Source organism: Lathamus discolor, chromosome 3 (genome assembly GCF_037157495.1).
Source record: "Lathamus discolor isolate bLatDis1 chromosome 3, bLatDis1.hap1, whole genome shotgun sequence".
In the NCBI taxonomy this organism is placed as follows: domain Eukaryota; kingdom Metazoa; phylum Chordata; class Aves; order Psittaciformes; family Psittacidae; genus Lathamus; species Lathamus discolor.
This window is the reverse complement of record NC_088886.1, coordinates 132190707-132205236: the sequence shown is the minus strand read 5'-3', so window position 1 is coordinate 132205236 and position 14530 is coordinate 132190707. Positions and strand designations below refer to the sequence as shown.

The 14530-nt window shown below is 38.9% G+C and overlaps 1 protein-coding gene across 2 annotated transcripts in view; it reads right to left on the bottom strand.

Annotated features, from left to right (window-relative positions):
- Positions 1-14530, bottom strand: part of WDFY4 (WDFY family member 4) — a 142665-nt gene that overhangs the window by 60025 nt on the left and 68110 nt on the right. For both annotated transcript variants that reach the window (XM_065671835.1, XM_065671836.1), the window contains exons 40-41: positions 1796-1873; positions 719-922 (exon numbers count right to left, since the gene is read on the bottom strand). In XM_065671835.1, the coding sequence (XP_065527907.1) occupies positions 719-922; positions 1796-1873 (282 nt within the window). The remainder of the gene's footprint in view (positions 1-718; positions 923-1795; positions 1874-14530) is intronic.

Below are 14530 nucleotides of genomic sequence, written 5' to 3'. Positions count from 1 at the left end.
AAAGGTAAACATAATTCAGAACCTTGTTGCAGAGAAAAACACAGATTTGGAACTATGTTGCAAATATATGCTTTGGAAATTCAAATAAACTTATTTGAAAAGACCCAAAGGAACAATCAAATGTAGGAACAAATGTCAACAGTTAGGCAAAGGAATATTGTCTTTTCAAAGAAGTCCCTACCAAAACCTGCCAGAATCCAAGCTTCACATGAAAGCTGGAAATGTGCTAGAGGTAGGAACTTCCTGATAATATTAAAATGCTTAAGCATTTGCTAGGTTGGTAGGATTTGGCACTTAGATACTCAACAGACAGACAGTAGTAAATACTCCACATATATATTTCAATGCTTAGTTCAAGCCACTCTCATTCCCTTTCTGATCATCCCTAAGAAACATAAGACTAACAGGACAGTGCACCCTTCTAACTGTACTCTGTTGCATACATTGGGAAGCGCTATGCCCATGAGATTACAAGCCAGAAAGTATGCTTGGGTTCTGCTTTCATCTGTCTGGGGAGATCTTATAACAGAAAGCAGGAAAAATAATTCTGTGGCTGCTAAACACACTGCAGCCCCTCTTAGTCTCTCAAAACCAGATATGTTCAGTAGGTTCTCTGTGCATGTCATAGCTTATTGATGAGTCAGGTGGGGAGAACCAGAGGAAAAAAGTCACCAGCAACTGCTACAGAAATTGTGTGTCTCCTGCAAATGCTTTCTACCTCACTCTTCATGCGCATTCTTGTTGCTCGGGTGTTTACAAGTTGAATCCTCCTCCTCATTCGTGAAGGCCCTTCATAACAATCAAGAATCCATCGTGGCTCTAACGATCGTGATGCATCTCTCCATGGGCCCCTTCCATAGAAAAGGTGCTCCTCAAGTATCATCCAGTCCTTGGCTGCTTTGCTGTAACCACACTGCAGCATCTGTGGGACAGAACCACCTTGTGCCACCTTTTGCCCACATCCCTCCTCCCATCCAGCAATGGCGCTACTCCAGTGATTCAGAGGGATTTACCCAACCTACTGGCTAGGAATACTACAGAGGAAGGGCTGCAGACCCAGAAAACACAGAAAGTGTGCTGTGTGAGATGCTACTACTTAAACTAAGATGCAGTGACAAATATAAGTATGTTGCAAACCTCAACCTCCTTGAAAATGGCTGCTTCATTACATTTCCAACTCAAAAGCAATGAGCCAGAAGAACAGCATCACTCCATTTTTATCTAGTTAATGTTTGTGTCAAATGACAACAGCCATATTTATTCACTGAAAACAAAGTCTGAAAGTCTCAGTCTATTGTACTCCCTCCAAACATGGCAAAAATTTAATTATTTCTACTTAGGAAGTGGGTGCAGGAAGCAGGGAGGCACTAAAATATCAATTTAAAAGAGATAGGAGGTGGGAATCTCAAAGAATGAAATGCTTGTTGGTCTCTGATAGCCAATCCTGAAAGAAACAGCAAGATTTTACTGGCTGTGAGATTGAAGCCTTCTGTAAAGTTTTACTGGCTACCAAGAAAACAAGGTCAAAATTCTCTCTTTCATTTCTGCCGTTGTGAGAGTGGAATAATTTATTTAAACCAAAGAAAAAAGGCTTCTGAAGATAGTGAGGAATCTGATTGGTGAGGCTATATCACACCATAGTGGTGATGTCAGGAGTGGAGTATTGACTCATCAACTCTCTGCATTCTTTTGGTCATACTACTCATCTCACTTCTGAAATGCTCGCTTTCTCGGGGTAGTCCAAAATCATCCTTACAGCAACAGAAAGCTGTTGCACAACATTCCTGTTCTTTACCTGTACGTGGTTCTTGTGCAAAGAGGCATACAGCTCCTGCCCAGTCCTTCGGTATCGCTCCATACATGATACAAATCCCTGGAAGAAACATCGTAACACATTACACCAAGGTGCTGCAGGTGTAAACTCTGTGAAGGGCAGAGGATGCCCTTACCTGCACTTTTACAAGAAAAATTAGGGAATATGGCCTGTGACTGCAAGTCTGGTGACTCTCCAGACAGGACAGTGATGAGGCCATCATCTGAGAGCAAGCTGCACACTTTCACCACGAAGATAAACATACCACGATCTTAACAATGGTAATTAGTGGAACTACTCAAAAGGAGGAAAATAACAGCAAATTAAATTTAAGGCTCCTCTTTCTGGAGCTGAATTAGAGCTGCAGTTGCATAAAAGACAATTAATCTCTTTGTAAAGACCCCAATTGATGTAAGGATGCGTAACAATAGGCCTGTTCCTTGCTGCATAAACATAAACTGCAAAGGAACAGTCCATGTCCCCTTTTCGCAGGCAGGAAACCAACTGTTTCCAGAAATATTTTTGAGATTTTGGAGCCCAAGTCTTCTGATAATTAGTGATTTGGAGTATAAATACACTAGTTAATGGGATTGTGATGTAGACATGTTTAAGTTAGCCCTATAACTGGAAATTTGTAGAGCTGACACCCATAATAACTGTCTCTGCTCCGCTACAGAGCACAGACATGCCCTAAACCCCATTGCTACTCAGGTGTTTCCGGTAATACATGTTTTCCAAAGCAGTCTGACAGAACTTCCTGTCCATCTTTCCTTTCCTTTGAGAATGCACTAGACGCGCAGAACAATGAACTTGCATTAACAATCGTACATTTCATCTGATGTTTTATTGGAACTAACTTCTCAAGCTAAGGGTCTCTGTGCAAGTACAAGACTGATGAACTGCTGTCATGAAATTACAAGTTGCAGTCCCCACTATGCAAACAAATTGTTATGTGATCTTCAGCAAGACATGCTATTGCCCTAAACCACTGCCTCTCCAACCAAAAGCCAGAGACTATAATACTAACTTCAGAGTAACACATGCTAAAACCATGAACAATGGACTACTGTGTAGGATCCTTAAACTTAGGGAGCAGGGAAATGAAATGGGTTTCATTATCTTAACTACTCCACCAAACCCCACAGGTTTTGGGGTCACAAAGTTCACATAGCCAAGATCTATACAGAACACAAACCAGAGAATTTCAAACAGCATGTCCTACCTAAGCCTCCCTCTTGAAAAGATCAGCAGAAAGATTATTAAACTCAATGGAATATCTCAGATGCCAAATCGTTGTGCAAATAACTACAAAATACAATTTAGGACATTCATTATCATACTAATTCATCAAATTTAAACTTTATTCAAAGACAAGTTTCCAGCTTTGAAAATGCTAGACTTGTTCCCCACTTTCTCCTAGCCATTTAAGAAATTCTGGGTACCAAAAACACTTGAAGTAAAGTGTTCTCATGACATTTACTTTGCCTGATCAGACAGACAAAGCATATGGAAAGGCTGCATGCATATCTGAAGCATTGAACAACTGCAGAGTAAGGTACTGGCTTGTTTTATCTTATTGAATTAAGACAGTTGAAAAACCAGCACAGGACTCTGTTTTAACAGGCTGTCCAACACTCACAGGACTTTCTACAGTCATAGAATCATAGAATGGTTAGGGCTGGAAAGGACCTTAGATCAATTAGTTCCAACCCTCCGCCATGGGCAGGAACATTTCACACTAGACCATGTTCCCAAGGCTCTGTCCAACCTCACCTTGAATGCTGCCAGTGATGGAGTATTTACCACTTCCTAGAGCAACCTGTTCCAGTGCCTCACCATCCTCACAGTAATAGAACTTATTCCTTATATCTAAACTGAAATTTCCCTGTTTAAATTGAAACCCATTGCCCTTTGTCCTATCACTATAGCCCCTGATGAAGAATCACAGAATCACAGAATCACAGAATCCCAAGGGTTGGAAGGGACCTCAAAAGATCATCTAGTCCAACCCCCCTGCAAGAGCAGGGTAACCTACAGTACATCACACAGGAACTTGTCCAGGCGGGCCTTGAGTATCTCCAGTGTAGGAGACTCCACAACCCCCCTGGGCAACCTGTTCCAGTGCTCTGTCACTCTTACAGTAAAGAAGTTCTTCCTGATGTTAACGTGGAACTTCCTATGCTCCAGTTTACACCCATTGCCCCTTGTCCTATCACTGGATATCACTGAAAAAAGCAGTCCCTATCTGTTATCCTTGTAGGCCTCCTTCAAATACCAGAAGGCTGCTATGAGGTCTCCACGCAGCCTTCTCTTTTCCATCTTTCCATGATGCCAATGATATCATATACTTGTAGACATGTACACATCTCTAATTGCTCGTTTATTCTCCATACTATGAGTGTTTGTATGCAGGCATCTAAGCTGAGCTCTGAACAAATCTGACTCATTGGCTGGGGCAGCTCTGCATCACTCCAAGCATTCATTACAGGTGCTGACATCTGACTGGTAGTTTTGGGAAGGATCACTGCTGCTTTTCCCCAACAAATCTAGTTTAAAGCTGCCTTGACCAGCCTGTCAAGTCTCCTACCTAAGCAGTTCTTCCCCTTTTGTCAGATTGGCCCCATCAGCTCCCAGTAGACCTTGCCTCACAAAGCAAGTCCCATAGTCTAAGTAACCAACCTCCTGATTCGTAAATAAAATCCAAGTAACCAAACCAAACCAAAGTCTGAGTCTTGTAACACAGACTTTTCTATGCAAACACAAAGATAGCTACTACATTTTTTTTTGTTATACAGGAGAGGTTAGAGTACCATTCCAAGGCTCTCATGCCCATCTAAATTTCCTTGACAAAGGTGATACTGCTATAAGTCACAGCACAAAGCTAAACTGGCTGTGAAAGTCCCAGCCTCTCACTACCTAAAGCCATGGATCAGATGGGTAACTTTTAAATGCATGGACTCTGTGCCACGCTGGCAGTGATTCCTCACAGCAAACTATCTAGCTGCTGCTTGCACTGTGCTATAATTAAGTTAACACACAAGGTCTATGTGGTGTGCTGATTACTGCTGGCTGCCAGCCAGGTCTGTGCCCCTGCCGCGAAGTCACATTTATTGGTGTTTCCCTGCAGGAAGCTCCTTTTTTTACACTGATGAAAGTCATTACATTTTTGTTTGTTTAAAGCATCATTAAACCTGTAATCACAGTTGTGGCCTCACAAAACTATTCCATAATTCATATAAAACTCCCATAAAGGCTGACCTAGAAAGCAACATCATCTCTGTGCTATTGAGCTGGGCTCAGTACAGGAGAAAAGCTGAGTTCCCAGCTCCATGTGGACACAGGGTAAAAGCCATTCAGAGTAGACAACCAATTCCTCCAGGTATTAACAAGCATTTCAGATACCCACAGGCTATTCAAGCCTAGTCAGTGCTCTACTGGCAGCTGTTTCAAAGTTGCTTGTAGTTTGTATTTTGCTCATGGTCACTGATCAGACCCCTAAGGTCAAAGCCCACATTGAAGAGATTCTCACAAACTTCTTTGACCCAGCTTCCAGCCTTTGAAACATATGAACGGTCCTAAGAAAGAAAAAATTCCGCTAGCCACATTTGGTGAACTGAAGAATAACCATTTTGGATTCTGAATGCTATACCTAGCCATCTTCAACCAGATGAACATGTCCCTGATAATCATCCTCATAGAAAAACCATCTGGTTGCAAAATTAAATGAACAGTTAACAATCTCTGCGACTGGAAAAAAAAACCCTAATAAACAAAACCCAACAAAACTAACAAACAAAACCAAATTTCTGACAAATAAACAGTTTCCATTAAGAATTGTAGGTGGTTACCCTTTAAAAAGGCAACCCTTTATAAAATACAATAGTGCCATGCTGTAATACCTATCTTGAACAAAACAATATGCCAGCTTTGATACTTGTAGTATTGGTAACACACAGATTTAGTCTCAAGGAGAAAAGACGATGTAGAAAGAATAGCACCCTGCCTATAACACCCAAGGGGACCTTTCGTGTGCTTTTTGCAACCAGATTTGCCTATCCCACATTGGCCTTTTTAGTCATCAGGGTAAAGCCCTTCCCAAAACCTCGTTCGCAAAGTCAAGCCATGACGATGATGAATGTAAATGTGTTTTACATGCTTAAAAGCAGGTGTAAGTATAGAAAATAAGATCTGCTGTAAGTATTTCTTTATGCATATTTCTCTACTTTGCAGTCTTAGACAATCACATTCTAACTAGAATCAGGTTGTTTTGCTGCCTCAGATTCCACAGGCAATATTTAGAGCTTGAAAAGGTGACGGAATTTATAAGCTATTTCCCTATTAAAAAAAACCCAACACAAACCCACAGAATCAAACCCCATTTCTCCTCTTGCTGCATGGAGACCTCATGCGAATAGGAGAGAGAATGATTATCACTGGGGAAAGGTAAAACCAGCAAGAAGAAAAATGCTGTCAAACAAAGATATTAGCATGCAAAAAAAAAAAAAAAAAAAACAAACCAAACCAAACCAAAACCAGAGAGTGGATTTTCTATAATTTCTTTCAACTAAAGCAATTGCAAGGCTGCTTGTAATAAGAGGAAGTTGAAACAAAAAGGTAAAAAAATAAAAAGTTGAAGCGTCACTTCTAATTAACAATTCTTTACTGAGCTCTGGAATGTTTTATGTCTGATTTTTCATTATTCTTATATATACATATATATATATATCTATCTCACTTAACACTCCTCCACCCCATAAATATTCAGGCTTGCCATAATAAACTCACATTGCATGATACACACACCATACATGCCACAGTTCGTTCTTAAAGAAACATTATGTCATTGGAGCTCTGCAGTTTGAGGCTGTCTTTGGGGAATTAAAGGCTATGTGTTGTATTACAGAACACACACGCACACAAAAGTATTTGCCAAAACTCTTAATAAATAAAAATAAACCTCAAGGAAAATAATTTTGGACTTGGAAGAGCTTGGACTTGGCCGCACGCAAAGACAGCTAAAGGAAAGCCCAGATATCCAGATCCCTCACTGTGCCAACTAAATAATCCTATGGATGATAAGTGAGAATACCCATATACTTGTTTTGATGCATGTGCTTTAGTCATCTCTTGGGGAGGACTAGAACTAGTGATATTAGTTTACAACTTTAGCTCTTCTGAGCAAAATAAATATTACAAATATACAAGCTCACACAGTAAAAGCATTCATACAGTGTTGCAGCTACAACTAAAGTATCTACTCTTGCATAACACTTTTCATTGGTACATCTCAGAGGTCTTCACAAAATTGGCCAAATTCTTTAGCTTACAGATGGGGAAACTAAGATGAGTTTCTGGAACATCCTGTCACTATGACCTGGTTGCAGAGAAAGGGGGTTTGGTGATGGGGAAAACCCAAAGTGAGTTTGAAGCAGCCTGAATAGACCAATAAAGAGGATGCATATGGTGACAACATGCAGTAGTGAGAGGGGGAAAAAATTTGGTGAACCAGTTTGAAAATCCCTTCTACCCTTATGTTCCCAGTGCCAGATCATATTCTAATTTAGCTGATTTACCAGATACTAAACCTTATATCACAAGAGGAGTCTACATAGTTTTATTCCTCTGGCTTCTGCTTTCACAATTCTACATGTAAGGTTTTTTTATCTAATTACAGCTATTCAAGAAACTACTAGCTTTTAAGAAAATATTCCATGGGCACAGAAAAACTGAAGAGCAGGTAAAGAGCTCTCGGGGACAGAACAAACTTCATGTAAATAGCATATGTGACAATGGCAAAGAGCTTATGCATGGCAGAAACAGATTCAAGAAATAACTGTATTTCAGGATGTGTTTAGGCATGTACTTCACAACTCATATACAGGTTGTCTGCTACCGAACAGGGGCAGATTTGCATTTAACCCAAGCATTTAAGGCACAAACATACAGATAACACATACAAATTACACCTGAACTTTGAAAGTAGCATATTAACATGCTTAAAAACTCTATGGGTGATGACTGCAAAGGAGGGAAACAGGAAATTAGCATCATTAGAATGAGAAAAATTACATGATACTAATGTGATACACTCGTCCCACCTCAAATCAAACAGCAAATCTGCATTTTTTTGATGAACACTAAGAAAATGATATTTTACAAAGAGCAAACTGTTGAATTTTACTTAAGTATGTATCTCCCAGCAGCTCAACATTAAATGACATCCGCTTGTGGTGCAGCATTGCTCCTCTTGACAGACCCACATCCTAGTCCTGTCCTCTGGACTTCAAGCACTAGCCAGCATGAGTCTCCTGTCACCTAAGAGCCTAAGCTCTTTTGAGGTCTGAAAACTATCTTGTATTCACTTCAGTTCTCATGCTCCTGCTTTTTCCGCACATTTAACCAGATTTTCCCCTCCTGACATGCACAATTAAAGCCCAATACTTCTGGTCCTTTCCTACTAAATCAGAGAGAATAAATCAATCTTTCCTTCATCAACATCACAAGCAGAGGATAAGATTACAGCTAACATGGCAGTTTTACAGAGAAGAATACAAGTGTTAAAGTAAATTACAAGAGCTGGGTGAAGTCTCCAATCCACCACCCTTGTTGTATTCAGATACAGGGACAAACTGCATAACATCTCCAAATCTACTACTCTTGCTGAATCTAACATGGTGAATCAGAGACACAGCTGCCCTGTGCAAACAGTAACCCACCCATCTTGTGATCAGAGTACTTTTTAAGTAATTGACTACGCACTCAGAAGCGAGTAGGTCCATTTCTAAAGAGGAAAAATGTTTCATTAGTCATCACCAGGTAACAAACATCAATCTAAATGAGATAGCATTTTCCTTAGCAGATGAAAGAGCAGTTTATGCTAGTCCTTTGCATTCACTCTCCACACTATGGTTTGTTTGAAGACTGTTTTGAATCGCAAAATTGTTATAGCCATGTGGATTTTATTGTTGCTTTGCCAAAATTCATTTAGTTTTTCAACAGACTGTAGTTCCAGCAGTTAAGTGTTGCATGGAAGCTTCGTGCCTCAACCCGCTAGGAGGTTAATGCACAGTGCCAACTGCTCCTAAGGATCATGGATGGATTCCTGGCATCACAAGTTGGTTGGGGAATAGCAAACTTAATGAGGAAAAACTCAATTTTTCAGTGCATCATAAATGTACCCACACAGAGGGATGGGTTTCAAGACAATAAACCCAAAGTACAGTGTTCATGTATTGAGACTTCCAAACTGTATTTGTCAGCTAAACTCAGGCAGCACAGAAGTATTACTACTATAGCAACTATATATATTGTATGTATGTATGTATGTGTGCATACATACACTCCTTCAACAGATGATACTACTGAAGAGGTGAATTCCTGGGAGACCCAATAACTTGTACCCTAATAACAAAAAAGCACAGTGGGAGGCAAGACATGTTTGTTCTTTAATCCTATCTCTGAGAATTACCTCTGTGACTTTGGGATAATTCACTCAACCTCTTGATGGACTTCTGTTGATATTTCCATCCTGTTACAGCAGAAGTATTACCTTTCACCTCTAGTGGAAGGTGAAGGCATTATGGGGAACAGCAATGGGGTCATTGAATCATGGCTTTTATTTAAGAAAAATGTGCACTTCTAATCCTTTAGCTGACAAAAGAATTCTGTAAACATTAGCATATGCTTAGAGATCAGAGTACAGAATACAAAGAAACATCTCTTCCCTGGTCCCTAAAATTATCAGTTTTCCTAAAATAACATGCATTTAAAGGTGACAAGATTACTTCTGGAGTTTTTTAGTGCCTGTAGAACAATCCTGGACTCCATAAGCAGAAAGCATGAATGGAACACAGATAGGCATAACCAAGCTTTATCCTTAATTTGGCTAACAAGGATGAGAACAAGAAATCAATGGCCACAGACTTCAGCACAGGGTAGCGAACTTTACCCTCACTTAGAAGAAACATTTAATTTCATCTTAGAGAGATTTCTATGACCTCCCTTGATTTTCTGGTCTCTACTTGCATGTACTGCCATCCAGTCCATGCTCTGCACAGTTTTCAGTCCCTGCTGTCTTATATAGAAACTTACACTTAATTTTTTGGGCACCCAGACTCCTGTGTACGTTTTACACTGCTCCTTGCATGAGATAAGACACCATATATAAAATCAGAACTTGTTGATAAGCAAGTTTGTTCATAATTCTCCTCCTTATAAGGATTTCTAATATTAACTAACGATTAAAAAAATGCATTCTTTTACTTAAAAAACAGAACATAGAACTTAAGAATTAATGAATAATGAAAAATAATTTTCTTGTGGGAAACCGTGGATGAGAATGTTGATTCCACTCAAAGTTTTAAAACAAAAATGTAAGTTGGATTTAGTTTAAATTGTCACTTCAGGCTTCTGAATCAAACAATCCATATAAAGTAACTTAATTAAAACAATTTATTTCAGAATTTTTATATATAAAATTACATACTTCATCCAAGAAATAAAAAAAAAATGCTTGTCTTTCTATATATTCAAGAAAAAAAATTCTATTTCAGTGGCTATCGCTTTTTTGTGTTTGTTTTTTTTTCTGCAACCAAATAAATCTCTGCTTTCATCCCCATTAATACCATTCAACTGTCTTGGTATCACCTTTGTTACAGGAAAATAAAACTCTGCAATCAGAAGCACCTGGTAGATGAGATTTTAATATCAACAGCTTAAAACATTTAACTCTACTCACTGAAATTGTTTACCCAAGCTTAAACCTGAACCAGACATAATCTCTAGCTTGAAAGGCAGAAATACATTTTAAAACTATGCTGGAAGCAAAAAGAAAACATCTTTTCATACATTTTTAATTAACTGAAGGGACTTCACTGCCATAGGACACCACTGAGTTTAAAATCACAGAACTTCCCCGGACCAGTTACTCACAGAAAGTTTCATAAGGGATATTATGTCTTCTAATTCAGGTTTTAATATGAAACTGATATAGATGAAGGAAAAAAAAAATGCTAGGATAATTTTTCTACTGTGCATTGTGCTGTCACACACCATCTCCTGTAACAACCAGTACTGGATTTTTAGCGGCCAGACTGTTGGGATAGCGGCTTGTGGATCTCAGTCAGCCTAATAATTTGTATTCATCAACATACAACCTTTATATTTCAATTTCTCTGATAAACAGTTATCTTCAATGCACGTGGAAATTATTCCCTTATATTCCAGAAAGTTTAGTGATTTGTATTACATAAAATCAGACAGCTCTGCATTTGATGTTATCATGCAGCTCTTATTTAACTTATTGACCTGTTGAATTATTCCTTTATGATCTTGTAAACAATCTGAAAATAATAAATGAGCAATGTGTCAGATAGCTGCTTTAAAGGACATAAAAATTTCTTTGTTCAAAGTTAAAGAAACTTTTTCCAGCTTGCTGCAGCATACTGTAATTTAGCTTTGAGCCAGTTATTAAACAAGACAATAATATTATAATGGAAATTGTTTAATATACATCATTAATAGTAAAGTGCCTACTTTCATCAAAGTAAAAAAATGTGCGCTAAGAGCAGTTTTGAAATGAATATTTGATTCCAAACTTCCCTTGTGCATCTAATGACATGCTAATTTACATTTTAATTACTTCCTAAGAAATCAAAGCATTTGTTGACAGAACATAATGTCAACTTCATGGTGCACTGTTGGTGGACAGTTAATGAACTTAATTAGATAATTAGTGATGTTAACTATTCTTCTATTATGAAGATAAAGATGTTACACAAATGATGAACTATTCAAAGGAATATCATTATGTTTGCTTGTTTTAACTTAGTTAACTTGAAAAGCTGGTAAAAGCCCAAGTAAGTGGTAAGAAAAATATTTAAGTGATAATTGTGATTTTGTTTCAAATATTTCTATCATCTTCTTAATTTCAGCTATTGTGAACTAAGTTGAGCTTGTTCATCCTTCATCCCAAATTAGCAAATTTTTTTTGTTCAAGGCCGCCGTGAAATAGATTTTGTGTCTGACAGTGACTGAAGTCTCAGCCAAGAGGTCTTTTCTCGAAGCTCCTGACTTCAGAAAGTAATTCACAGGGATGGAGAAGACTCTCACTGATATTTTGATGCAGTTATCTTTTACAGGTTTGCTGTGGGCTTAACAACTGGCTGCTACTTACAAAAGTAAATACAAAAGATGGGCTCTTACTATACAGTCAACTAAAGAAAAAATAATTATTCCTAGTAAAGCCAAAATTTGCACCCAGTATCTTCTGGTTCATAGAGCTACACCATTAAATGCTCTTTTGCTGGTAGCTCTGCAGTGACATTGCATACACTAAGGGCAGCAGAGCAGAAACCAAGCTATCCATCAAACTGCTCAAAAATCCTTAAGAGCTCAAAGACTGCCTTCTCCCATCATTTAACTAGAAGGAATTCTTTTGCAATTGACAGAGTGACAAAACTCAAACAAGGGAGGTCAGATATCGGCTTGTTATCTATAGCTGTCTTCACAAGTGTATGTTTGCTGACCAAAATCCTACCCTAAAGTTTCTGGTTTTGCAATTACAAGTTAGAAGGTCTCAGTTAACCTCTTCATTCTGAAGTCTGGGATTAAAAATACCTTTTCTCTTTCATTCTCTGAGGGTACACGGGTCTCTGGCATAAAGAATGTGATTAATTAACCAAAACAGAAGAGGACAAGCATGATCAGGCCTACTGTAAAACTCAGGAGGCTTTATATTTCCTGTATAGAAGAACAACTACATCTACACTCCTGAAGCAGTGTGTTTTACAGTCATTAGAAGTATGCTGCTTGTATCGTTGCTCAAGCACTCATCCTCAAGAAGAACCTTATGACACTGCATGATAGAAGCTGTTAACTGATTTACAGCTTACCAAAATATGGTTGTTATAGTGGTCCCTTGATGCTTTTGCAGCTTGTTGAAGACAAAAACAATCGGCCATTGCTAACCGAAAAATTACATACATATCCTAGCTGTGGATATAGGGACTGGGAAGAATGATAGAATAGTTAGGGTTGGAAAGGACCTCGAGATCATCTAGTTCCAACCCCCCTGCCATGGACAGGGACACCTCACACTAACCATCCCACCCAAGGCTTCATCCAACCTGGCCTTGAACACTGCCAGGGATGGAGCACTCACAACCTCCCTGGGCCCATTCCAGTGTCTCCCCACCCTAACAGGAAAGAAGTTCCTCCTTATATCCAATCTAAACTTCCCCTGTTTAAGTTTTAACCCGTTCCCCCTCGTCCTGTCACTACAGTCCCTGATGAAGAGTCCCTCCCCAGCATCCCTATAGGCCCCCTTCAGATACTGGAAGGCTGCTATTAGGTCCCCACGCAGCCTTCTCTTCTCCAGGCTGAACAGCCCCAACTTCCTCAGCCTGTCTGGAAGAAGGGAGGACAAAGAGTAAGAGATCAGAAGTCTCACTTTGAAACAGGAAAGTAAATGCTTTGAAAACCTTTGGCATTGCATTTAGTCTTATAGACCCCCCTGCTGGCAAATTTACCTGTCACCTATAAGCATTAAAAAATCTGACTTTCTATACTGCTCTTCTTGCTCCTCCATGGCTACTCAGACTTCCAAGAAAGCACAAAAAAGCAATTACAGGAGCATATCATTGACATTCTACCAGAAATGTGATCATGCTTTCGCTTCTGAATGATCATACCTTCCAGACACAGCCCAGATCACAGCGTGAGATAGTAAAGTGGATTCAGAAATATTGGGAAAACACAACTTCACTTGATTGCCAACTCTGATATTTGTCACCAAATTGCAGGGCATTGTCTTCACTGGTGCTGGAGATCCTGATTGAAAGCAGAGCGGAAACATGGGGACTGACCCTTTGCTAGAGTGAATAGGTTGAATTTTGCTTTTTTTTACAGATTGAGGATTTGGTCTCAAATCCACTCTTCTATCTTGTAAATGACAGCAGGTGAAAAGTGAATAGTTTTGAAGAGGCTTTTTTGTTGTTGTTGTGGGGTTTTTTGGTGTTGTTTTTTTTTTTTTTTTAATCTGCAGCAAATGCTACTACTGCATGAACTTCCTAATTTGATTCCTTTATTGACTGAAAATCAACAAATAATGAAATAACCAACTCATTTCCTTTTTCTATTGAGCAAAGTTTTGAAATCCTGGCTGAATTTCTGCACTTTGGTCAAATTTAATAAATTTTGCTCAGTTAGGAACAATCATGCTTAGCTCTTGGCAAATGCAAAGATTTTTTATTTCAGTATGAGATTTAAATGCTTTGTCTCTCAGTATGTTGTTCATGATGCTATTTGGCCTTGCATTGCAATGTTTCAGCCGGGTGCCTATTGCTGTAGGACATATGGGTCCATACTAGTACTAGTGAATGCAGAGGCCACAGTCTGAAGATTTTTCCTTAAGTGAATGCAGAAGGTACCTGAGACACAGCAAATTACATTACAACACTTTCTAAAGTGACTACCTAAGTGAGGTCAAAAATACGAGATAAAAGCACAAATACCATGTACTTTTAACTTAAGTTGTGCTCCCAATTTCCTTTGATATAGAAATTTTTACTATTTACCTTACTTGTGAAGTGTACAAAGAAAGAGGGATGTTAAGGAGCAAAGAAATTAATTTCTTCCTCTTAGATTTCATCTCCCTGAAAAGTGCATCAAACTCTTTCAAAGAGGCTGGAGGGAGAAAGGGGAAGAGGGAGAAGAACA